The sequence below is a fragment of the Danio aesculapii genome, chromosome 21, assembly GCF_903798145.1.
Source record: "Danio aesculapii chromosome 21, fDanAes4.1, whole genome shotgun sequence".
Classification (NCBI taxonomy): Eukaryota; Metazoa; Chordata; class Actinopteri; order Cypriniformes; family Danionidae; genus Danio; species Danio aesculapii.
This window is the reverse complement of record NC_079455.1, coordinates 42,275,291-42,300,161: the sequence shown is the minus strand read 5'-3', so window position 1 is coordinate 42,300,161 and position 24,871 is coordinate 42,275,291. Positions and strand designations below refer to the sequence as shown.

The following is a 24,871-nucleotide window of genomic DNA, read 5'->3' as shown; positions in this document are numbered from 1 at the left end:
AGATTGACATTAGAGATCAGAGATTTCTGAAGGATCATGCGACACTCTGGATGTTGAAAATTCGGCACTGAATCACATGAATACATTATATTCTACAACATATTTAAAAACAAAGTAGTTACTTTAAATGGTGACAGCATTTCACTGTTTTACTGTCATTACTGTATAATACTTTCCAGTAAAGCAGCTTTGGTAACATGAGTAAAACAATTAGCGAGCAATATGGGTGATTGGAGTTTCACTGTAAACAATGATGGATTCACTTACAGAGTATCTGCTTTTCTTGATGCACAGAAAGACCTTCTTCTGAAACTCTGGCCGTTTGCAATATTCCCTGTCATTTGCTCGGACGCTCCAACCGGCCTCTGAACAAGGAAACAAAAATCATTAGATGCAAATAGTTTTACTATTTAAAATACTGAAAATCAGTATGTGAGAAGTGCCCAGATGACTGACTACTTCCGGGGAGATTCTGAAGTGTACATTCGATGCACGTTACGCTATCCTATGATGCACCAAAGGGGAATTCATGAATGGGAGTCAAGCGACGCAACTGACGGTAGGTCACGTGATCATGACAAAATGGCAGATGTAGTATGTCCGAGTTCCATTCATACTACTGACATTCATACTATATAGAACGGTCGAGCAGTAAACTCAAAGTAGTATGCCATTTTGGATGCAGCTTGAGGTTTTTTAGGCTAATATAAGTGGGTTGGGTTTGATCAGGTTTTGTCGCCATGACAACTTACACTAAATGACTAGGTGCAGGATGGATCCTTTTCAAAAGAGCGTTATGGTGCATTTAATGGTCTGATCAGCATCTTAAACTCATCTTGAAGACGTATGTATGTTTGTGAACATTTATATAAACAAATTTCAAGAGGATCATGCGCTTGTTATCAACCACGGCTGATCTCATATCAACAATCGCATGACCAACCAATCAGATGAATCCAAACGCACATAAATGTTCTGCTTTCCTTACCTTAGCCATCGTCGCTTTTAAACAATTGTGTTGGTAATGCCATTGTCGTTGTCGAGACCTACCTGAGCTCCCCGGAGGGAGCCTCAAGGCTGGTTTATACTCGACGCATCCGCTAGTGGGCGCGGCGAATGTGACATCATCGCTGTGTTTGCAGATGTTCGCGTGACATGATTTCGGCTGGCGGAGTGCATGAATTTTTTTGAGACTCGAGCGAACAGTTCACGTGGCACCGGGTTTTATTGGAGTTCAATATGAATCACTTTGAAGAGATTTTGTATGAAACAGGTACGACTGTATAGACATATTTATGACACATGATCATAGAGATAATCAGATGGACAATAATTCTTGCCCAGATTTGCCATAGAAAAATAGGAAAGTTTTTGTTAAAATGTTTGGAAAAACTTGAGGGATGAGTTCGTTAAAGCCAAAAAAGGCCATGGCAAAAGTGGAGACTCAGGTACACAATTACAGAAATATGTTTTTTCCACCATTTATAGGTTTAATACTGATGTATATATTACAACTTTGAATTTAGGACAATTTTATAGTAGCAAAATTATAATTAAGGAACATTTTTTTCTTTGATAACAGGAATATTTGAAGCTATCGCTTTACAATATACTGATGCCCTGTTTTTCTAGGCTTTATTGGTGATAATGATCAGGAATGTTGGACCGTTATTGCCTTTTTAGCATAAGAAGAGGACAGAAACTAGCCGAACAGTAGTGTGTGAATTGTGGAGTGGGCTAAATCTTAAAAAAATAAAAAAACATCAGTATTTTTAGTAAGTGTACTTTTTTTGGCTTTTATTCTTGCCATAATAAACAATATAATTGTAGAGCAACCCATGTTCTGTTGTCATTAATATTTTAATAAACTTTAATAGGTAGAACTGTCTGAGATATGAACAAAAGCAAGTGATGCATCAAATTTTGATTTAAAAAATCTTGGAAAATCCTTGAAAAATCTTTATAATCAGTAAACTAATTATTTTTTTGTATTTTTTACAAATTATTTTAAAAATCTTCAATGACATTCATGATATGACACGGAAACTTTATACTTCTCTGTTTATCTGTCTGATTTTACAGTTGCTTACTTTTGGATTGTGGATTGTGTACCTGAGTATATAAGGATTATAGATATGCTCACTGAATACAAACCTAACAGATCACTCAGATCTTTAGGATCAAATAAACTAGAAATCCCAAGAGTTCAGTCAAAGCAGGGTCAATCGGCTTTCAGCTACGCCCCTCACTGCTGGAATCAGCTTACAGAAATGATCAGATGTGCTCCAACATTAGGCACATTCAAATCAAGACTGAAAACACATCTGTTTAGCTGTGCCTTTACTGAATGAGCACTGTGCTACGTCCGACAGATCGAACTAATATGTTTTTCTCTTCTTTTTAATTCTTTTATAACACATTTTATCTGTTTTTATGCTTATTTATTTTATTTTTTTAACCATTTTTATTATTATTTGTTTTTGTTTCTCTTATACTTGTTTCTTTTATTCCTGTTTATGTAAAGCACTTTGAATTGCCACTGTGTATGAAATGTGCTATATAAATAAACTTGCCTTGCCTTACTTTTGACCGTCTCCTGTCATTTTAAAGAATATCACAACTGCAAACACGTCAAGTATAAAAGCCTCGTCCGTTTCATGAGGTGCGCGCAGTCATCGGAGGTCCATGATGATGTCACGCCAAACATGCATTTACCTTATCAAGCATCAGCTAAGCGTAAACTCTAGAAATGCATTTATGCAAGTATAATATCAAGGTGTTTCGAATGCAGTAACAGGAAAAATTTGACGTTGTTCACTCTTCTGGCTGCCGTTATCAGTCTCACACTATTTTTTTCTGTAAGTCTTGATACACTATCAGAGAGTTTTTCTTTTATTATTTCAGCAAATCGGATTGTAAAAGAATAATTTGTTGTTCTCTCCCATTCACTGAGCTCTAAGTTTACCAACTATGACAACTTCCGCTACTGAGAAACCTGGAAATGTGAAAAAGTATTCATTTATTCCGAGTTCAAGATGGCATATCCAAACTGGACCAGTCAATCGTCCATTCATTTTTCTTTGGCTTAGTCTCTTATTTATCAGGCGGTCGCCACAGCGGAATGAGCCGCCAACTATTCCAGCATATGTTTTACGCAGTGGATGCCCTTCCAGCTGCAACCCAGTACTGGGAAACACCCATATCCTCTCACATTTACACACTCATATATTATGCCCAAATTAGTTCATTCAATTCACCTATAGCGCATGTGTTTGGACCCACGGCAACAAGTGGAGAACAGGCAAACTCCACACAGAAATGCCAACTGGCCCAGCCAGGACTCAAACCAGCAACCTTAGTGCTATGAGTGCAAACCATTGAGCCACCGTGCCACCTGGACCAATCTGATGCAATAAAAGCAATTCATTTAATCTTTCTTCTTCGAAATAAATGAAAGGTTTTTACATTAAAAAATGCTTAGTGTTTTTTGTTGATCATTTATTTATATAAAAAAATACATATATTTATTTATACTTTTATTATATCTGAAGACTACATCTTCAAAACGTTTAAATTGTCAATTAAATTTACATTTAAAAGAGAAAGTATGTAAGAATCATTTTGAAACCACTTAACTAGGAATGGGACAGTATCCGCTTTCAAGATTTACCACGGTTTGAAAAAGCCAAGGTTTTACAGCTGCTAATATTTTGTGCTATACTATTCCACAGGTATATGTAAGGGTTTTTTAATGTGTTTTGTTTTTTACAACTATTTTATTTAGTTTTTAGGGCAGTAGAAAAGGTCACTTCACATCAAAAGCTACTGATCAGCTCATGATTCAGCAAACATCTGAAAAACAAAATCACTTAAAAGCCGACATCCAAGCCTTGACCGGAACAGTGCAGTGGCTTACATTATATCCAAAGAAAAGACAGATCTCCAAAGACACATTGTCAAGTTGTAAGGAAATCTGTGATTTTGAAACTAATGAAGACAGCAGAAGTCGATGATTTATTTCAATCATTTAGCCTGACATGTTTACGGCTCCAAAATATTTTATATGTTTCCTAAAATAAATTATAGTGTCAATTTTGTAACCCAGACATTTAAAAAGAGTTTATTTTAGTGCAGTAGTCACAGTGATACAGTAAAACCATGATATATTTATGCAAGGTTATCATATACCGTCAGAATCTACTCATGCCTACTCCTAACCAGGTTTGCAATGTTTGGTTTTGTTAACTGAAACCCAGAGTTTGTTGAACTGGTTTTGTGCAAAAGGCCTTCAATCTCACCGACGGCAGGCGCGGGTCTGGTTTCTGGTTCTGGCAGTTGGTCTACACTTTGATCCAGTTCATCTTCTAACTCGGCGTCCGTCTCATCATCACTGTATGGCATAACCTCATCATCCGGCTCGTCCAGGGAACCCTGGGAGTCGGCTCTCGATCGAGAGTTCATCCTGAGACACCCACTGCACAGAGACACAGATATTACATCAAAATGGATATTATTTCATTGACATTTATTACATTTATTTTGAAAGCTGACTTCCTTAGCTTAGAGTGGAAGAATCAATATTAGTCTTTTGTTTTCCCAATTATTTCCCAAGGGCTAGATTTTTTCAACACATTTACAATACTTATTTGCAGTATTACAGTACTAATTATTAATGATTTACCCATGCACATCTGTTCTCTAATGGGTTTTCCAATCCACCAATAGCAACCATAACCATCCAATCATTTCTCTATGAACTTCACTTATATGTTGTAAAAAAAACTCAATAGCAAAGAACAAGATCATAACTTCAGTTTCATGCTGACTTTCAGGTTTTAAGCATGTACATAAACAACAAAGAGACCAAATAATTGGCAGATTTGCGTGTTGTCAAGCAACATGTCAAAACAATGATTTGGTTTGCTAACGCCATGCAGAAAAACACACTCACATTTTCCACTACACACAGTAACACTGAAACTACATTACATACATACATATACATATATACACATACAATACCTGACAAAAGTCTTGTTGCCTATCCAACGTTTAGGAACAACAAATAATAACTTGACTTCTAGTTGATCATTTGGTGTCAGAAGTGGCTCATATGAAAGGCAAAGGCCTCTAGATTACGCTTATTTGAGCACAATAAAACATGATCATGCCTTGATTTTGAATGATTTCATTAGGACAGTGAGGTCTGACTTTGCTTAGACAAAAGTCTCGTCACTGAACAGAAATAATGTCCAGTTTAGAATATGTGGTCATGCTGCAGTGGAAACAGAATGAATATTGTGTCTGACTCCATCATGAGCTTGGAGGACTGCATCCATACATCTCTGCAATGACTCAAATCACTGATTAATAAAGTCATCTGGAATGGCAAAGAAAGCGTTCATGCAGGACTCCCAGAGTTCACCAAGATTCTCTGGATTCATCTTCAATGCCTCCTCCTCCATCTTACCCCAGACATGCTCAATAATGTTCATGTCTGGTGATTGGGGTGGCCAATTTTGGAGCACATTGACCTTCTTTGCTTTCAGGAGCTTTGATGTGGAGACTGAAGTATGAGAGGGAGCGCTATCGTGCTGAAGAATTCGTTCTCTCCTATGGTTTGTAATGTAATGGGCACAGGCCCGGATTTAGAATTCAGAGGCCCCTGGGCACAATGTATTGTAGGCCCCTACCTGGCCGCACCACATTGCTGAATTAAAAAATAAGATTAATAAATTATTTTTACTGCCTTATTTTTTAAATAAATGACATACAGTACATATATTTCTAGTCTACAATGATTTAACTTATTTTTAAAGCATTTAAAGCACACTTTGATAAAAAAATACTAATACAACTAGTGAAAATTATGAATTTAATATACTTGTTCCAGTTCACTGAAGCATTACTAAAAATTGATATTTAAGGGTATTTTTAATGCATAACTTCTACACACTTATAATGCATATGATTTGGATATAACAACCTCTCCAATCCAGATCTATGAATCTGAGTCCTCCATAATACACACATTTATTAATGATTCCTACTTGTCTTCCTCGTGATGAAGAGTAGGCAAAATCTGATATGTAGTGGGGGAAAAAAAGCAGAACGTGTTCATCAGATGCTGGATTCGAACCGCGTTCATGATCGATCGCGTCAAAACATGGTGCCATGCGCTTTATAAGCTACGCCACTGACACTGCTGTTTGTCACTCTCTCTAGTTATGTTGTCTCTGTCAATCAAACGGTGATGGGCGTGAATCCCTCAACTAGCTTATTCCAATGAGGTGCGCTATTTGCACTTAGCTTAAATAGACACTTCAAAATCTGCATTCCCCCCCCACCCCTCCCCCCCTCCCCTCGCAGGGTACCCAGGTGCGCACAGGCCACAGTGCCCATTATGCCCATTGGTTAATCCAGCCCTGAAGAATGGGCAGCACAAATGTCTTGATACCTCAGGCTGTTGGTGTTGCCATCCACTCTGCAGATATCCTGCACACCCCCATACTGAATGTAACCCCAAACCATGATTTTCCCTTCACCAAACTTGACTGATTTCTGTGAGAATCTTGGGTCCATGCAGGTTCCAATATGTTTTCTGCAGTATTTGTGATGATTGAGATGCAGTTCAACAGATGATTCATCTGAAAAATCCACCTTCTGCCACTTTTCCAAATGAGCAACTAGAAGTCAAGTTATTATGTGTTGCTCTTACAACTGAGATTAATGACAAGACTTTTGTAAGGTAGTGTACAGTACATATTTACATACATACATACATACATACATACATATATATATATATATATATATATATATATATACACACATATTGTCATCCTTAAATAATTATTTAATAAAAAAATTCAGATAAACAACTTTTTTTACAAGTACGAGTGATAACTAAATATTTTACTTTGTTTTTGATGTACTATGACAAAGGTATGAAATAAAAAAACAAAGATAGTTGAAAAAATAGTCAAGGTTAGGCACAGAGATATAGTAAAGGGCAAGGCGTACTGCTGCTTTTAAAGATCATTTTTAAAGATTCATCCTCTGCAATATAAACATATGACGTTTGACCTGACTCCACCTCCACTGCTCATCTGGCTTTACAGCTATCGCCACATCATCTCTGTTCATCACTCAACACCAGCAGGAAGAAAACTCTGCAAACCACACCAATGCATGCATCAATATGACACACACACACACACACACACACACACACACACACACACACACACACACACACACACACACACACACACACACACACACACAATGCGTGGAATTGTACACATTGCATTACATTCTACGCTTAAAAACATAAAGTTCTTTATGTTGTTATTAAAACATTATTCTCTGCATTAAATAATTCCTGTTTAATTCAATGTTAATTGCCAATTTCTTTGTAATTAGTTGTCAAATGAAACGAGTAAATGTATTAATGTACAGTACATATAAATGAGTAAAATAAACTATTTCAACTACAAATTTGTGCAAAAAAGACTAGTTTTTCGGGCTGGCTTTAGCTACTTTTCATTGGAAATAGTTGGCAACACTGTCTGTGTGTTTCAGCATGGCAAGTAAAGGAGATAAAGAGCAAATGCGGAGGTGAGGCCAAATCACAGCGCATTGCTGTCAGTGTTTCAACAGGCACTTGATGTAAATTCAGACAGACACAAGAACATATCGAACATTTTTTGTTTGTTGCTGCTGCAAATATAGCCTAGATCAGTGGTCACTAACAGACGGATCAAAGTCTGTGTCCAGACCTGGAAGCGTCCCATACAGACGCGGACATACAGCAGGTCTGTTACTTCAGTCCTAATCCTTCGGGGTGTTCTTCCCCACTCGATTGCTCCTGCTATTTGCTCTGTTCCTCTGTCTGCTAAGAACAGTTTTCTTATCAACTGACTGTACCTGCTGAATTAAGAGAGAAGAGCTAAACACTCTCTTTGCTTAAGTCTCATTCACTATGATGGCACTAAGTGAAACGGAGCTCTCTGGAATCATAAAGAAATTATAATAAAATGCGCTGTTGCCTTGGTAATGCAAGAATAATGTAAACAGAAGTAATCAATACTTTAAAAGAGCTCAATTATTAAGATGTGTTGACAATTATTATCTGCATAATTGGTTGAGATTAGAGTCGAGATTTAAAGTAGAAAAAGGGGAAATTTAAGCTTATTTTCTTAATTTATTTGAATATACAATTTTCAAAACGCCCCTTCTTTTATTTAAAGGGCACCTATGGTTAAACATCTACTTTTCAAGCCGTTTGGACAGACATATGTGCATGTATGGTGTATAGACCGTCATATTGGGGTGATATAAGCACACCCGGTGCTTTTTTTTTTCAATTTAACAACATAAAAAACGGTGGAGCAATTGGAGCTGTTTTCAAATCAACCGCAACTTTACGTAGGAGAGCGGTCCCCCCGCCCACCAATATTGATTGACAGGCGCGTCATCATATCCTCAGTTTGTTGATTCACGTCCGCCATTTTCAGCGTGTGAGTCGAAGCGATATCACTAAAGGAACACCCTAGCTCTATTTTTAGATGCAAGGCTCATTGGGCTCAACACAAGATCAATATTCTCCACATTATCGCTCTAATCGGAATTATTGGTTGTATCTTTCGGTAGGTTTGCAAACATGTGTACTTCTCATTGAGTCTACCTTATACTTCAGCCGTTTGCATTTCTCGTGATCCTAGAAGCTCCCTGTGATCTTAACTAGCATGCGTTTTACAATTCTAAACATCGGTTTCTATCAGGTTACACTCAAGTCGACGGCTGGGCGCCGCGGACCGCTGCAGAAACCTATGTTTAGAATTCAAAAATGCGTGGCGTGACGATTCGGGACACTTCATGTTTCTGGTGTGCCGTGTCGCGACTTCGAGCGGCGCATCCGGTGCCTCAGTCAAAGTTAATTCAGTGTGCGTGGTTATTAGTTTGTGTACAAGCTCGGCACTTGAAACTAGCACACAGTTGGCTGTAAAACTGTACAAAGACACATGATTTTGTACTCTCTGCTTGGTCTGTGTCCGAGTCATACATCTACGACTGATTGCTGAACCTCTCACTCCTGCTCCTTCTCTCAGTCTGCCTGTCAGACTCTGTTGCAAATTCAGAGCAGGTGAGCTCATGGCCCCGCCCCCTTGTTACGTTGGCGGGAAGCCGAAACTAATTTACATGTGAAGCAACACACCCCTAAATCAGCGAGCTGTGGACACGCCCCCAACATGACACTTTTTAACTCATTATAATAAAAAAATCTGAATTGTGTTTTAAACTGAACCTAAACTGACACACTCAGAAGAACCATTATATTAATATTAAATGATAAAAAGAGGTAAACTATGTGCCCTTTAATTAATGCGAGAACATGCAAATCTACACTCCTATGTGTGAAGCTATTGCATTGTTGTTTGTTACTAAATAAATATGCTTACTGTTGTTTGAATTGTTCTGTGGGCATTTTTTTCTGAGTATAGCATACGGCATACCTTACCGTAACGAGACCGTGACCTTAAAACCGTGATACACACTGAACCGTGAGTAGATTGAACCACTGCACCCCTACTAAATATGTCATTTATGAGTACTACTAAACAGCCATCATCTTAATAATAGCCAGGTTATAAGCTACTCGTCAATAGTGAATGAATTAGCACATAAACTAAAGTGTTACCAATTCGTTGACATTTAAAAATAAAACAATCGCAGATATTAAATATTGCACGCCTCTAACAACCATCATTAAGAGTGTAGAACAGTATAAAAAATATTATGAAGACAAACATTTGTTACTCTGCCATCATTAAGACCAGGAACAAGGCTTAAATAAATACATCAGTCAATAGTAACGTGTCAAGAGTTTAGATGTCATGTTAACTTCAATGACTCATGATGGATCGTGTCCATTTCTCAGATGCAAAGGTCGCCACAATCACAGGACAGTCCTGCAGTGGCATTTATGGAAAGCTGAGGTGTTTGTTCATGCTCCAGCAGAGCGCTCAAGCATCTCTGAGGTATCTTCAGAAACGCCATCTAAGGTTTGATAAGGGATTCATTAGGAAAACTTCAGCATGGAAGAATCCCTCTTTGTAAATATTTAAAAACTCATTAACTGGCTCTTTTATATGCCATGAATGAGGTGTTGCTTAACACCTTTTCAACACCCATTTGTGGTTTAATATTACACAAAAACATAGCAGCATGTTTCAAGAAGCTAGATTATATCAGACCTTAAGTTTAAATCAATGCATTAACATATTGCAGATGCTACAGTCACTTCTGCTTTTCTCTACTAGTTCATTTCTTCTTTATTATTATACTAATTTTTGTTAGTTACTTCAATGCTTAAAAATCGTATAAAATTGAATTATATATGTTTAAAAATGTAATAAAAATGCTGAAACAAGCACGCAATGTACCAGGATGCAGCCACAAAGCTGTGTAAAGAGCGTAACAGAGCACACCAGGAAAGAGACAAAACACAGCATGCAAAACACACCCATGTTTATCCACAACTTGTTTTGCGTATGTCACATTTTTAGCTATGAGGTCTGTGACAACTAATCTTTCAAGTTTCAAAGCAGATGAATGGCGGAAGTGAATTTTTTTTAATGCCACGTCTTGCATTAAAGTTTTCGTGTAGTGCTGAGCACTGAACTGCATATTAAATGCCACCTATTTTACCTCTTTTTCAAGATTTAATACAAGTCTTTTGTGTCTCTGGAATGTGTCTGTAAAGTTTCAGCTCAAAACACCCATCAGATTATGTATTATATCTTTCAGAGTATTGGATTTTCTGCTCTAAACACTATGTAGCTGTTTTTGTTGCCTGTGCCTTTAATGCTAGTTCTCACTAGCCGCATTTCCACTATCGGGCCAGTGCGAGCCAGGGCTTTAATCGGGCCAGGCCGGGCCAATAGCCCGGGAGGTTGAGAAATGAGGCCGAAATCATGTCGCGTTTCCACTGTCGGGCTAGTTGCTCGCAGCGCGTCACGCAAACACCGTCCCCAGAACGTCCCCCGAATCAAACGTCACACAACCCGTCACACAACCCGCCCACTTCAGCGGGAACAAAAAACTCAAATTATAACCACAAACACAACCTGGCATCACTACGAGAGCTGGAAGATGGAGAACACCGAAGCGATTGCTTTTTTACTGTTTGTGGTCTGTTGGTGTAAGGCCAGACAGCGATCCCTGGATAAGGACATTCGAGTTCGGCGGCATTTACTTCGAACACAGATATCCATTTTTTCTTCTTCTTAGTGAGTTGATCAAGCGCGATAGCAAAACAAATGTAAGGGAAGAAAGCATCTTGTCTCCTCTTTACCTGACAGGAAAACTCCGCCTTTGTACGTAACCCCGCCCCGAAGCCCCAGTTGGCCCTCCTTGGCCCAAGGTATTCGGCGGGCCGAAAAAGGCCGGACGCTGGCCCCAAGGAAGCCCCGATTTGGCCTGATTACGCCCCGGAAGTGATAGTGGAAACGCGACTGGCCTTGGCTCGCCCTGGCTCGCTCGCTTTAGGCGCGATAGTGGAAACGCGGCTACTGTCAACTGTTTCCACGTGCCTGTCAGAGTGCTGAGTAGTTAAATCAAGCCTTTCTGCAATGATGAGTCACACACAATGTCGTTACAAAGTTCACGCTCAAACACACTCACTCACGCACACACGCACGCTCGCACACACGCACGCACGCACGCACACACACACACAGAGAGAGCACATTTCACTTTGCACTGTTTTTGCACAGCAAATGTGACAGGATACACATTAATATACACTGCTGTATGGATATCCATGTCTATGTTAATGTACAAACTAAACCTGATTTAACGTCCACTTTTAAAATTGTACTGATGTGGCTGGGGTGATAAAGTAAAGACGGTAAAATCAATGTAATTCATTAACATGCACTGTTTTAAAAACGTTTGTAAAACTCATTCTTGATCACATTTGATGATGATTGATGATCACAGCGAGCTGAACAGATCTTTTAATCTCCGGTTGCTTTGCGCACATCTTGTCTTGTTGATATTAGTATACGCGTTACTACAGAGACATGTTAATATGCGGCTGTCAATCAATTCGGTGGGCGGAGAAACCGCACTCCTACATCACATTGCGGTGGGGCTCAAAATGAGAGGGATTCGGATCCTATTTTAACGTCAGGAAATTTTGGAGTTTTGTCCAAACACAGTTCTGTCCAAACAGCATCTAAAGGATGATTTTCATCATAGGTGCCCTTTAATAGTTATTAAAGTAGTATTTTTGGTTAGTCTTAGGGATGTTGAATAGGATTACGCTACATATACAATAATAGTAATAATAGTAATAATAGTAATAATAATAATAATAATAATAATAATAATAAGCAGGTAATAATAAGTTACTAGTCAACACTACACTCAAAAAAAATTTGCTGCTTGTTCAAACTCTGTATGGTTTGTTTTTCTTCTTCAAAAAAAAGTCTGACAAAGAAAATACCCTCTTATACACCATATAGACTTGATATATGAATATTAAAGGGATCTTGATGTTACATTAATGTAGTTTTTTCATGATATACAACACAATAATTGCCACAACCTAATAACTGTTGTATTTCAATTCCCTTAAAGGTGACCTATTATGCGAAAATAACCAGTTTTTAATGGTAAATTCATTCATTCATTCATTTTCTTAGTCCCTCTATGGTCCCTTTATGGTATTTTTTATAAGCAGAAACACTTTGATTGACATTCTCCCTTTGTACGTGTCATCAGAGGGGAAAAGCCTCGCCCACTAGTGACCACCTCCCTCATTAGCATTAGTTAGTCTTGTTTTTTAATCTGCCGCTATGCTGACACACAGGCAATTGTAGCTCCACCCTCTTTTGAAAAGAGCACAATCTCATTTGAATTTAAAGTGACAGTCACCAAAACGACACAATTAGGATCAAAGTTTTAAAACATTATCTGTGTGGTATTTTGAGCTGAAACTTGACATCCACCCTCCAGAGACATCGGAGACCTCTATTTTATATCTTGTAAAAAGGGGCATAATAGGTTCTTTAAAAGTGCCACTTTTGTGAAAAAAAAAAATTCTGATATATACTTAAAAGGTACGTGGCTTTGGCAACACTCAAGAAATTGTTTTATATGCTCATTTATTACCACATAACATTCCCCTAGAATCAAGAAGTCCTTATTGACTATATTTGGACTAGTTGTGAATAATAATGGGCTCTGCTCTGATGCAACACTCAGTGCTTGCTCTCTTTCTCACAAACACACACACACACGCTATCCTAATCCCCTAGGACCATGGATTTGACTAAAAATCTTTACATTTCTACTAAATGTTAGGCGAAATATCCCTTTAATTTAACTAGAACTACACCAGAATTTGTTCGAAAATGTTTCACAATCTGAAATATTGTTATAAGCAGTATAGAACTAAAGATGACTTGGCAGACAGAATGACAAAATAAAATAAAATAGTAATGAATAATGAATGAATAAATGGACCAACTGATAGAAAGAATGATCGATAAAATAGTAGATGGATGTATAGAGTGTCAGCGATGCAATGATGAAAAAAGAAAGACAGAATAACAGACAGACAGGTCTTTTGGCAAGTTGAACTTGGACTCAGGCGTTTGTAAATATTTCTGGATGACGTGTTTAACCTTTACAACTCTCTATAGCATCAACAGTAACTCAAACTACTTAAACATGCCAAGTGCACAACATACCTTCAACCTGACATTACCTGATCAACCCGTCTGGTGAGATATTTATCCACCCTCAAACACTTCAGTCTTCTGAAAATGACAATCAAGCGCTGTCTTTTTTTAACATATTTTCTGTCATTCAGTTCTTTCTTTCTTTGCCATATCAGCAAATATTTATTCAACTGAGCAATTCTAGTTTTATCAATTTTTCCATACATTGTTTTTGTCACCAACAGTTCATGTTAATGATTTAAAAGTTACATTTGATATTTGGTGAGCATGGGTCAGTTCCCAATGCCGCTCTGCTCTTTTAACCTAAACATGTTTTCAGTCAGAAACCATCCATTAGCTTTTTGCACATGGAATAGATGTTGTTCACTCATGCATGAAAATCTGTGTGTGTGTGTGTGTGTGTGTGTGTGTGTGTGTGTGTATGTGTGCGTGATTAGAAACTTATTATTAGCTACACTGTAAAACAAAATACAGCAAACGTACATTTGCACATTTTATAGCAATCTTTACAACAAGTCCTTCTGCTTCAAAATTATATTTAAATTTAAGGTTATTTTGGTGTTCTTTGTCAATAATTGTAACATCCTTTCAATTTAAGAGTTCACACTTAGCTCACGATTTATACATAGCTTGTTTGGCGTGCTGTCCCGGGAGAGAGCCCTGAGCTCAAGGTATCCTCGAGCCCAGGGCTCCCTCCTTTCACAGGGCGAGGGGAGACTGAGCTCAGGTCAATCTGAAACTCCCCCGCTGCTGAGGCCGAGGTGAACTTCCTGAGAGTAAGACATTAGAAAAAGATTTAGGCTTATTTTATCAATAATATAGAGCACATTTGCATGGTGGGAGGAAACCAGGGAACCCGGGGGAAACCCACACGGAGAATATGCAAACTCCGCACAGAAACACCAGATGGCCTAGTGAAGACCCAACGCCATTGGTATTCTTGCTGTGAGGCAAACGTGCTAGTCATTAGGCCACCGTGCCGCCCATTCTTGATAAAGGTGGAAGAAGGGGAGGAGGGGGGTTTCTTCCAGACGAAGATAGTTGTAGAGAGGAAATGAGGATATATATAGTGACTTGGGATCCTTTGATTGGAGGATCATGATTAGCTAATGTGGACCAGCTGGGTCAATCATGAGCACATGCTCCTCTCGAAATTAGTTTAACATTTAAACTTCACTTTGTGAGCAAGAATTATTTGTACACAATTCAATGTATTGCAATGCTACGGAGACCCTGAAAGACCCTTTTTTAAGTTGTTGCATTCCCTCGCAAAGAGGTTTTGCACTCCCTCCCTAAACTGTTTTTCCACAAACAATTCCTGTTCATTTCATACATGTCAACCCTCCCGTTTTTGCTGGGATTCTCCCTTATTTTATCATTCCATCCAGCTATCCCATTGACACACATGTATATCTAGGGGTCATTATTGACAATATTTTGACATTTAAACCTAACACCTATAAAAAAGTTCAACAAAGACTGTTTTTTTCCTGAGGAAACTTAAGATTGTTTCAGGTTTGTACCTCTATGGCAGACATGTCAAACTCAGGCTCACACTCACACTCAATTTTGGCCCGCACTACAATTATATTTGGCCCGCGAGATGATTTCAAATATGTATTACATCTGGCCCGCCGGCCCGTTATACAGCACACGTACCGCTAAAGATGGCTACACATTGAACGCGTCAAGCGCTGGTGGCATCAGCGCAGCCATTCATTGTGTATGTGCGACGTCAGTGACAAAGCGCAAGTCCGTGCTGAGGCGCAGAGCATCGCGCAAGGGTGGCGTTTGACTCCCGATTTAAAATATTTTTAATTCGAGCGTCAAAACGTTGTGACGACATCTACGGGCGGCCCATATGAGAGCAGCCGGTGCCGGGAGTTCCCGATGTGGAGCAGGAAGCTAAGCTTAGCTGCTGCTAAGCGATAGAAGGGGCACTGCCGTCCGCGACACTACGCATTAAACTTTATTAAAAGGACACCACGGAGAAAACTCTGCTCTATCGCTTAGCTTAGCAGCGGGCTTACTGCTCCGCATCGGGAACTCCGTCCGACCTAAAAATCAGCTTCTCTTCTATTGGCCGCGCCCAGATGTCATCACGGCGTTGGCGCCAGACCCATGAGCATCATCAGAGTAAATGAACAGTGAAAAAAACTAAAATGGATAAATATTATTTTATTTACTGATGGCATGGTCTGTTCAAAGTTGAAAGAGATATTTTTTTAGGTGTTGGCCTTGATGGTCTGTGATGAAAAGATTTAGGTTACCATTAAAATCAATAAAGTTAAAGATATAAGCCTGATATTTTTTTCAGTTTTTATTTCATTATTTTCTTAAACCTGTTCTGGTTTCAGTATTTAAGCAAAAATTTTAATATATTAAGATGGTTAATACAGTAGTTTGCTGTATCTTAAAGATAATAAAAGCATAAATAAATTAATAATAAAAATTTGTCTGGCCCTCGACAATGTTCTTTTTTTTAATTTTGGCCCTCTGTGAATTTGAGTTTGACACCCCTGCTCTATGATGACACTGTTTTATAAACAATTTATTGAATCTGTTTTATGTTTTTGCATTGTAGCTTGGTACGGTAATCTGAGCGTGTCAAATAAGAACAGGTTGAGTAGCCTGGTGAAGCCAGGCATGATCATCAGTTTTAACCAAACTGGTCCAATGGTAATTTACCATAATTGTGTTTTAAAGAGATCTCAGGGTAGCCTATGCACCCGGTTACCATTTGTACGCTGTGTTTCAGCTGCTGCCATCGGGATGTCGTTTTAGAGTTCCTATTTGCAGGACAATTAGAACTAGAAATTCTTTTATAATGGTGTCCATTAGGTCATTAAATGAGTTCAGGGGGGAAATATATGCACCTACAAAATGATATGTTGTAATGTAATATTTGTTAATGTATACATGGAACTTCGATTGTGTTACGGCACCTTGCTGCAGTTTCAGTTTTGTTGCTGCAGTTTTAGTTTAGTTTTTAGAGTCTGAGTCTATCATCCTATCATTAAGTTTTTTCCCAAACTTCTCCCATATTTTTAATCTTGAAAGCACGCTGAAATTACCATGAAAATGTCTGCATTCACTTTCTTTCCATTAAATCTGAGCATCGATCATGGCCCTACATACGCAACCTCTGAATCAGAGAATGCATGTATAAGCGCTGACTGACGGACGCGCTCCGTATGATAAACTGATCCCAGATCAGCTTCTGTACACCCTATTTAAAGAGGAGCGAAAGTGCAGGATACTTCGGGATTCGGGTGTGTGTTTAAACAGACAAATACACTTAATAATATGTAAACATGTCCGCCCCGCATGTTTTATTTTAAACACAACTAATTTTCTCTTAAATGAGTACAAACAGTTACTTAAGTAATGGAATGCTTTCAATATAGATCTGTGCATTCTTAAAGTGACAGCTCTGCTATCAAACTAAACAAAATGAGATTATTTTGCTGCTCTTCACTTGTTTGTAACAGAGGTGTCACTTTACATGGCATGTACAAATAAATGGGAAAAAGAGTGCAATATTGAAATTGAAATTCTGAGGAAGAGTGGAAAAGTATTTTTAAAACAGTGGAAATCAACATCCTCCTCAGTCTGGAGGGAATTTAGTTGGAAAAAAATCTTTCGTTTTTTCATCACCCCTGAGCAGAAGAGATATTTAAACAAAAATACAGTCTGCTGGAGACTACATGGCTCAAATGAAGCGAATCACTCACATATTTTCTGGAAATGCTTAAAAATTCAGGCATTTTGGCAAGAAATTCAAATGTTTAGAGAATATATTCCATATCCCCTATCGATTTTTATTTCTCAACTCTATACTTAGGCCTAAAAAATCCTATGTTAGGAGAAAAAAAAAAAACTGCAGAAAATTTAGCCAATAGCTTGTAATTACAGACAATTACAAACACTGACGCTGTGGTTAAAGCTCAAAATACTTCAAATTAGTGACTGGTTTGACAATCTATGAAATCTAAAGGTGGAGAGGCTAAAAATGAACCGTCATTTACAGACTGACGAGTTTAATGAGACATGGAGAAAATGGGTAGAATATATTCCTCCATTAAGACCAGATTTATTATAGAATGTATAGTCAGAAAGATGTAGATTTTTATTTTGTGTATTATTTTCTGTAATAAGAGAAAACATAAAAGAAAGACAGTAAGAAGAATAATACCCATTTAAAAAATAAACAAATAAATAAATATTTTACATTTAAGATCCTAAAAGTATCATCCTCACAGTTTAGGTAAAATTTAAAAAAGAAAGAAAGAAAGAACGAAAGAACAAAAGAAAAAAAAGAAAGAAAGAAAGAAAGAAAGAAAGAAAGAAAGAAAGAAAAAAGAAAGAAAGAAAAAAAAGAATGAAAGAAAGAAAGAAAGAAAGAAATAAAGAAAGAAAGAAAGAAAGTAAGAAAGAAAGAAAGAAAGGTAGACTGGGTGCCACAATATGGTTTAAAAAAAAAGTACACTGAAAAAACTGATGTCTGCAAAACTGTTGCAAACAATTTAATAGGGTTAAATTTAAACAAACAAATTAAATTGAGCAATGTTCAACTTAATTTGTTTGTTTAAATTCAGCCCAAATAAATGGTTTATAACCCCTTAACTTAATTTTTTTTAGTAAATCCAAGGAATCATCTTTGAATTATTTTTTTCAGTGTACAGCGTTGAATTGTAACTGAAAAGCAACAAATGAATTTTATCTGTTTTTGATAATATCCAAAACAATGATGAGTGTATTGTTTTTCTTGTTTCTTATAATGTCCTTGAATCATTCATGTAACTTCCATATTTATCAATGGAATTGTTTTGTATTTTATCATTTATTTCTACCATTTTGGGAATCTGATGTTTGTATGTTTTGTGTATACATTGTGGAAAACCCAATATACAATACATCAGTATGTAAATTTGGAAACTGCAATAAAAAAAAATGGCATGTACAGAAGCTGATCTGAGATCAGTTTATCATACAGAGCGCATTCGTCAGTTAGCACATGCATTCGCTGATTCAGAGGTTGCGTATGAAGGGCAATGATCGGCACACAGCTTTAATGGAAAGAAAGTGAATGCAGACAGTTTTATAATAATTTCAGTGTGCTTTCAAGATTAAAAATATATAAATAATATGGCAAAATACTTATTGGATGATAGTAGGATAGAATTGTAAAATCCGGGAGAATCCTGGCAAAAATGGGAGGGTTGACATGTTACATGTATGAAGTGAACAGGAATTGTTTGTGGAAAAACAACTTTAAAAATAAACTTAAACAATACATTTTTATATCACTCTGTTTTTTTCTCACACCCACTTTTTACCCCACCATCACGTCCCTTCTGGGTCTCCGTACAATGCAAATGATCTGAAAACAAACATGTATTTTAATATTTTCCAAAAAGCATTCAAACCCTGATCATGTTTGGACAGACCCTTCATTTAACACGTTTTCTGTCAGCGAAGCATTTGTTTTATGCACACTGATAGATGTACTGTAAAGACAGATTCTTGCTTCTGTTTTTTTAGCTGAATCAAAATGAACTTTTCAACCTTTATATGCTACAACTAGGCATGTGCCGGTATCACATTTTCATGCTGCGATTAATTGATTGAGCTTTTATCACGGTATATGGTATTATCACGATATTGTAATTTTACTAGAGAAACAGGTAAAAAAACACAAACTTCAGTTTCATCAACTTAGTAACTTTAATAACTTTTTAATTAACTAAAAGTACTTTAAACATTTAAATACAAATAAATATAAATAAAACAATACACAATATAAAAGTAAACTTGAGCAATTATATCAAAGTGAATGTGCAAAGGGAAACAGTCTTCGATCAGCAATCCCTCTGCATTTTTTTTGGAACCCAAAATATTTCCAAACCTCTGACTTTTTTTTTTGAAGGGGGATAAATTGTCGGCAGCGTTCCTCCTTCCGCCATGCTTTTTCTTCGTGTGAGGATTAGAGAGCGGTGGCAGCGGCGGCGCGCACTGTGCACACAGTGCTTCTACATGCAGGGATTGTTTACATCAGAGTGCGCATCAGTTCTGCGCAGCATATACGCAGTGTTTCTTCAAGCGGTTGATGGAAAATAAGCTGAAGGGGGATAAATTGTCGGCAGCGTTCCTCCTTCCGCCATGCTTCTTCTTCGTGTGAGGATTAGAGAGCGGTGGCAGCGGCGGCGCGCACTGCCTGCACACAGTGCTTCTACATGTGGGGATTGTTTACATCAGAGTGCGCATCAGTTCTGCGCAGCATATACGCAGTGTTTCTTCAAGCGGTTGATGGAAAATAAGCTAAGGCGTGTTCTAAGAATATAAATTCGGATCTATTATTTTTCCACGGTATTTTGAAGTGCCCGCGATAACAATATCGTGCATATTCATTACCGTGATTTATCGCATTACAGAATACCGGCACAAGCCTAGCTACAACTGAACCAATGTTCTACTACAGCTATGCTGATGACACTTGGATCTACTTAGCCTTACTGCCTAATGACTACAGCCCCATTGACACCCTCTGCCAATGCATTGATGAAATAAACAGTTGGATGTGCCAAAACTTTCTTCAGTTAAACAAAAAGAAAACTGAAGTCATTGCGTTTGGGTACAGAGATGAGGTTCTCAGGGCAGGGCTCGCAAAGTCCGATAGTCCAACATCCCAGGGCTATAAATTTTTTAGTCGGGCTACCAAAACGACAATTATTCAGGGACAAGGAAAAAGTAAAAGGAAAATGTTTGCACTTGCACTTAAAACTAGTTAAATGGGCAGTTACCCAAAAACTAAAATGCACCCACTATTTACTCCCTTCACTTGATTCAAACCTGCTTGAGTTTTAATTCTTACTGTTAAACGCAGGTAAAGATATTGTGAAGAAAATGGTTTATGTTTAAAAGAGAAAGAAACACAAGCAGGTCTGAAATGAGTGAAGGGAGAGAAAATAATGATCCAATTTTCCAGCTTGGGTGAAATCATCACTTTAGAATTATAAGGTACTATCTGACAATTTTGTCAAAATTGAGCTCTTCACATATTAAACATTCACATATTCTTATTAAATGACAACTTATTTACATTATATGATGTTTTTTTATAAGTTGTTTACATTTTAAGACTTTTTATTTAAAAAACAATGAAGGTTTATCTACAAAGTCGAACTCTAGCTTGGCTCTATAAGGTTCTTTCTGTGAGCCAATCAGCATTTCTAATGCACGCACGAGGACCAATCAGGATCAGCTTTCTTTGTCATTTCACCAGACTGCTCCATTGACAGCAGGAAACAACAGAAAGACAAAAATGACACAAAATCAGAGTCGACTAAACGATGCTGCACCACACAAAATTGAGAAGAGTGTAAATGTGATGATTTAGAAGCATTTCTTGACTTTGAGATTCATTCATTCATTTTCTTTTCAACTTAGTCTCTTTATTAATCTGGGGTTGCCACAGCGGAATGAACCGCCAACTTATCCAGCATATGTTTTACACAGCGGATGCCCTTCCAGCTGCAACCCATCACTGGGAAACATCCATACATAATCACACACATACACTATGGCCAATTTAGCTTATCCAATTCATGTCAATGCATGTCTTTGGACTTGTGGGGGAAACTGGAGCACCCAGACGAATCCCACGCGAACATGGGGAGAACATGCAAACTCCTCATAGTAATGCCAAGTGACCCAGCTAAGGCTCGAACCAGTGACCTTCTTGCTGTGAGGCGATCGTCCTACCCACTGCGCCACTGCGTTGCCGACATTGAGATGAAATGTTAAATTTTACATTGTTGAAAAAGAAATGAATATTTAAAAATGTATATATTAAATCTGAAAAATATTTATGTGTTTACATATAGTCAGTGAAACACTTTCAGTGTTTATTAAACTCATTTGGTCATCGTCTGTTTCTTTTAAAGTCTTTAAATTTAATATTAAGCCTTGAAGGGCAAATACTTTTTATATTTTATGGGGCATATAATTCAATAAATGTACCTAAATAATTCAAATAAAAATTTATTAGATAAAATTAAAAGTTGCACTGGAAAAAAAAATATTTAGCACAGCCTTGTTTGCTTAACTTGAAAAGAAAAAATATTCATCCTAAAACATGAAATGAATGTTACAGAAAGCAAAAATGTAACTTTCTCAGGTATCAACATATTGTTACAACAACAACTTATATATATATTTTATTGTATTTCTTGATAAGTCATGATTCAATGAATGATCTGCCAGATATAACCTTACAATTCCAAGTGCAAAATGGCTTTCAGAATGAGAAGGTTCTATCTGCATTTACCATGTTTTTTTTACTCCAATATGAATATGTAAGAGAACTTTGATAATTTATATTTAGAAAATCCTTAGTATGTCTCGGTCATGTTAATGTATGAAAGCGAACTGTTACACACACATTGTTTGCTATATAGAATGCAAAAACTTTGAAGCTCAAGATCTCAAAATCATTTTGAACGCAGAGAGAACCTTATAATTCTAAGGTGATGAAATATCTATTTGTGTCTTTTCTATTTCATTCAGATTTTACAGGTAGCAGTGAGTTAGTTATATAAGAAATATTCTAAAATAACCACAAGGGAATATTCTATTTATTATTTACAGTTCAATTTTCACAGTAAGTCTGATAATATTTTTTTCTTCTGGAGAAAGTCTTATTTGTTTTATTTCGGCTAGAAAGGAAGCGATTTTTAATTTTTTTAAAAACCATTTTAAGGTCAATATTATTAGCCCCTTTAAGCTATATATTTTTTTCAATAGTCTACAGAACAAACCATCATTATACAATAACTTGCCTAATTACCCTAACCTGCCTAGTTTACCTAATTAACCTAGTTAAGCCTTTAAATGTCACTTTAAGCTGTATAGAAGTGTCTTGAACAATATCTAGTCAAATATTATTAACTGTCATCACGGCAAAGATAAAATAAATCAGTTATTAGAGATGAGTTATTAAAACTATTATGTTCAGAAATGTGTTGAAAAAAATCTCTCTGTTAAACAGAAATTGGGGAAAAATAATAAACAGGGGGGTTAATAATTCTGACTTCAACCGAATAACTACTCTGTAACATATTAGAATGTTTTTATAGCTGCAAAAAATAACCTGAAACAAATGTTCACTTAACATCATTTTTTGGAGTTATTTAAAATTAATAATAAAATAAAAACTTTAAAAAGTTAAATAAAACAATTTTGGTTTTTTAAAAGGCTGCACGGTGTCGCAGTGTGTTTGCCTCACAGCAAAAAGGTTGCTGGTTTGAGCCTCGGCTGGGTCAGTTGGCATTTCTGTGTGGAGTTTGCATGTTCTCCCCATGTTCGCAGCTGGAAGGGCATCCACTGCGTAAAACAAATGCTGGAAAAAGTTGGCGGTTCATTCCGCTGTGGCAACCCCAGATTAATAAAGGGACTGGGCAGAAAAAAAAAAGAATGAATGAATAAATGGTTATTTAAAAATGAATATGTACAGTAGCTTATAACAAATGCCATTATATCTTTTTATCATTTAGTAAATAATGCATTAAAACAAATTGCATACTAATTTAAAACTAAGTTTGTACTTTCTTCATTATGATCAAATTTTCTCTCAGAAACTATTCATTATAGACTTATTATGCATAAGTTCTACATGTTGGTTTTTTAATGGTGACTTCAAATGGAAAAAACACAGTCACCAAAGCCTTATCTTTGCAACTCTTCCCTGTTCCGTGAGCCACCAACAGCGCTCTATAACGCAAACCATCATACAATTGCACACGTCATCAAAAACACCCAATCCTCAATGACCAGAACAAAGACGGCCATTGAAGAGGCCAAACAACCCAGATCTGCAGGGCCGAGTGAGGTGAACAGAAACGGGTTTGAACGTCTCGCTCAGAGCTGTGATATGAAAACCCTCTCACGTGGGGGAGGGTTGGAGAAAACAAAAACGGGCGGAAGAAAAACACAGGGATCCCTTTGAGATAGATCACGCTCACCTGCTGCTGTGCAACCTGAGAGGGGGCGGAGCTTATGCAATAATCCCATTGCCATCATGAGCAGCAGATATGCATGGAAATGTATTTGGGATCACTTTAAAAGCTCTGATTTTGGCATTTTAACAAGATGTAAGATATGTCTTGTGTGTCTGTGAAGTTTCAGCTCAAAATACATATCCGATCATTAATTTTACCCTGTTAAAATGTACATTTTTGGGTCAGAGCTGTTTTTGAGGCTGTGCTTTTAAAAGGGGACCTATTATGTTCCTTTTTACAAGATGTAAAATAAATCTCTGATGTCTCTAAAGTGTGTTTGTGTAGGTTTCAGCTCAAAATACAGCATAAATAATGTTTTATAACTCTCTGAAACTGCTCCTTTTAGGTTTTGATCCTAATTGTGGTGTTTTGGTGACTGTCGCTTTAAATTTAAATGAGACTTTTCTTTTGACAAAAGGGGCGGAGCTACACATGCCTGTGTGTCAGCATAGTGGCATATTCAAAATGGCTGCTTCTCACTAGGGCTGATGATACTAATGAGGGAGAGATGGTCAGTAGTGGGCGGGGCTTTCCCCCTCTAATGACACGTACAAAGGGAGAAAGTCAATCAAAGTGTTTTTCTTATCAAGTGTGAATATAAAAAATGGCTGGATGTATGAACACTGTCGCCACACAATTGTGTTTAGTATTTCTTTCATTACTAATAAAAGATCTTTCAAACTGCATGTTTCTAAGAAGTAGACTCAGGGACTTGTTCACCAAGATGCCTTGTGCAAATCAGTTTTGCAATTCACTAGATTCAAATTCTCAGGCATTTGCTTTACAAGTCAGCAAATTCAAATCCTGGCCTTCGTTTCGGCTGAGAGATTTGCTTGTGTCGTGTAGAAGGGAAAGAAGATTTTCCTAGCAGCAAAAGCTGGACAGAAGCATGAGGGTGACTCTCAAAACCCCAAGATGCTCATGAGCATTGTACTGCTAAAATAGAAACTAAACGCAGATGTTGATCATCTAGAATTATTTGAGTTCCTACTTATTAGTTAATCTGAGATCCTTATTAAAATCTAGATTTGAACTGTGAAATTACTAGAGATTATTTTA

The 24,871-nt window shown here is 37.2% G+C and overlaps 1 protein-coding gene across 1 annotated transcript in view; it reads right to left on the bottom strand.

Annotated features, from left to right (window-relative positions):
• The window catches only part of atp8b1 (ATPase phospholipid transporting 8B1), a 90,030-nt gene that overhangs the window by 47,532 nt on the left and 17,627 nt on the right, over window positions 1–24,871 (bottom strand). Inside the window, 2 exon segments of the mRNA XM_056445824.1 lie at window positions 268–365; window positions 4,299–4,474. Of these exon segments, the coding sequence (XP_056301799.1) occupies window positions 268–365; window positions 4,299–4,461 (261 nt within the window). The 5' untranslated portion in view covers window positions 4,462–4,474.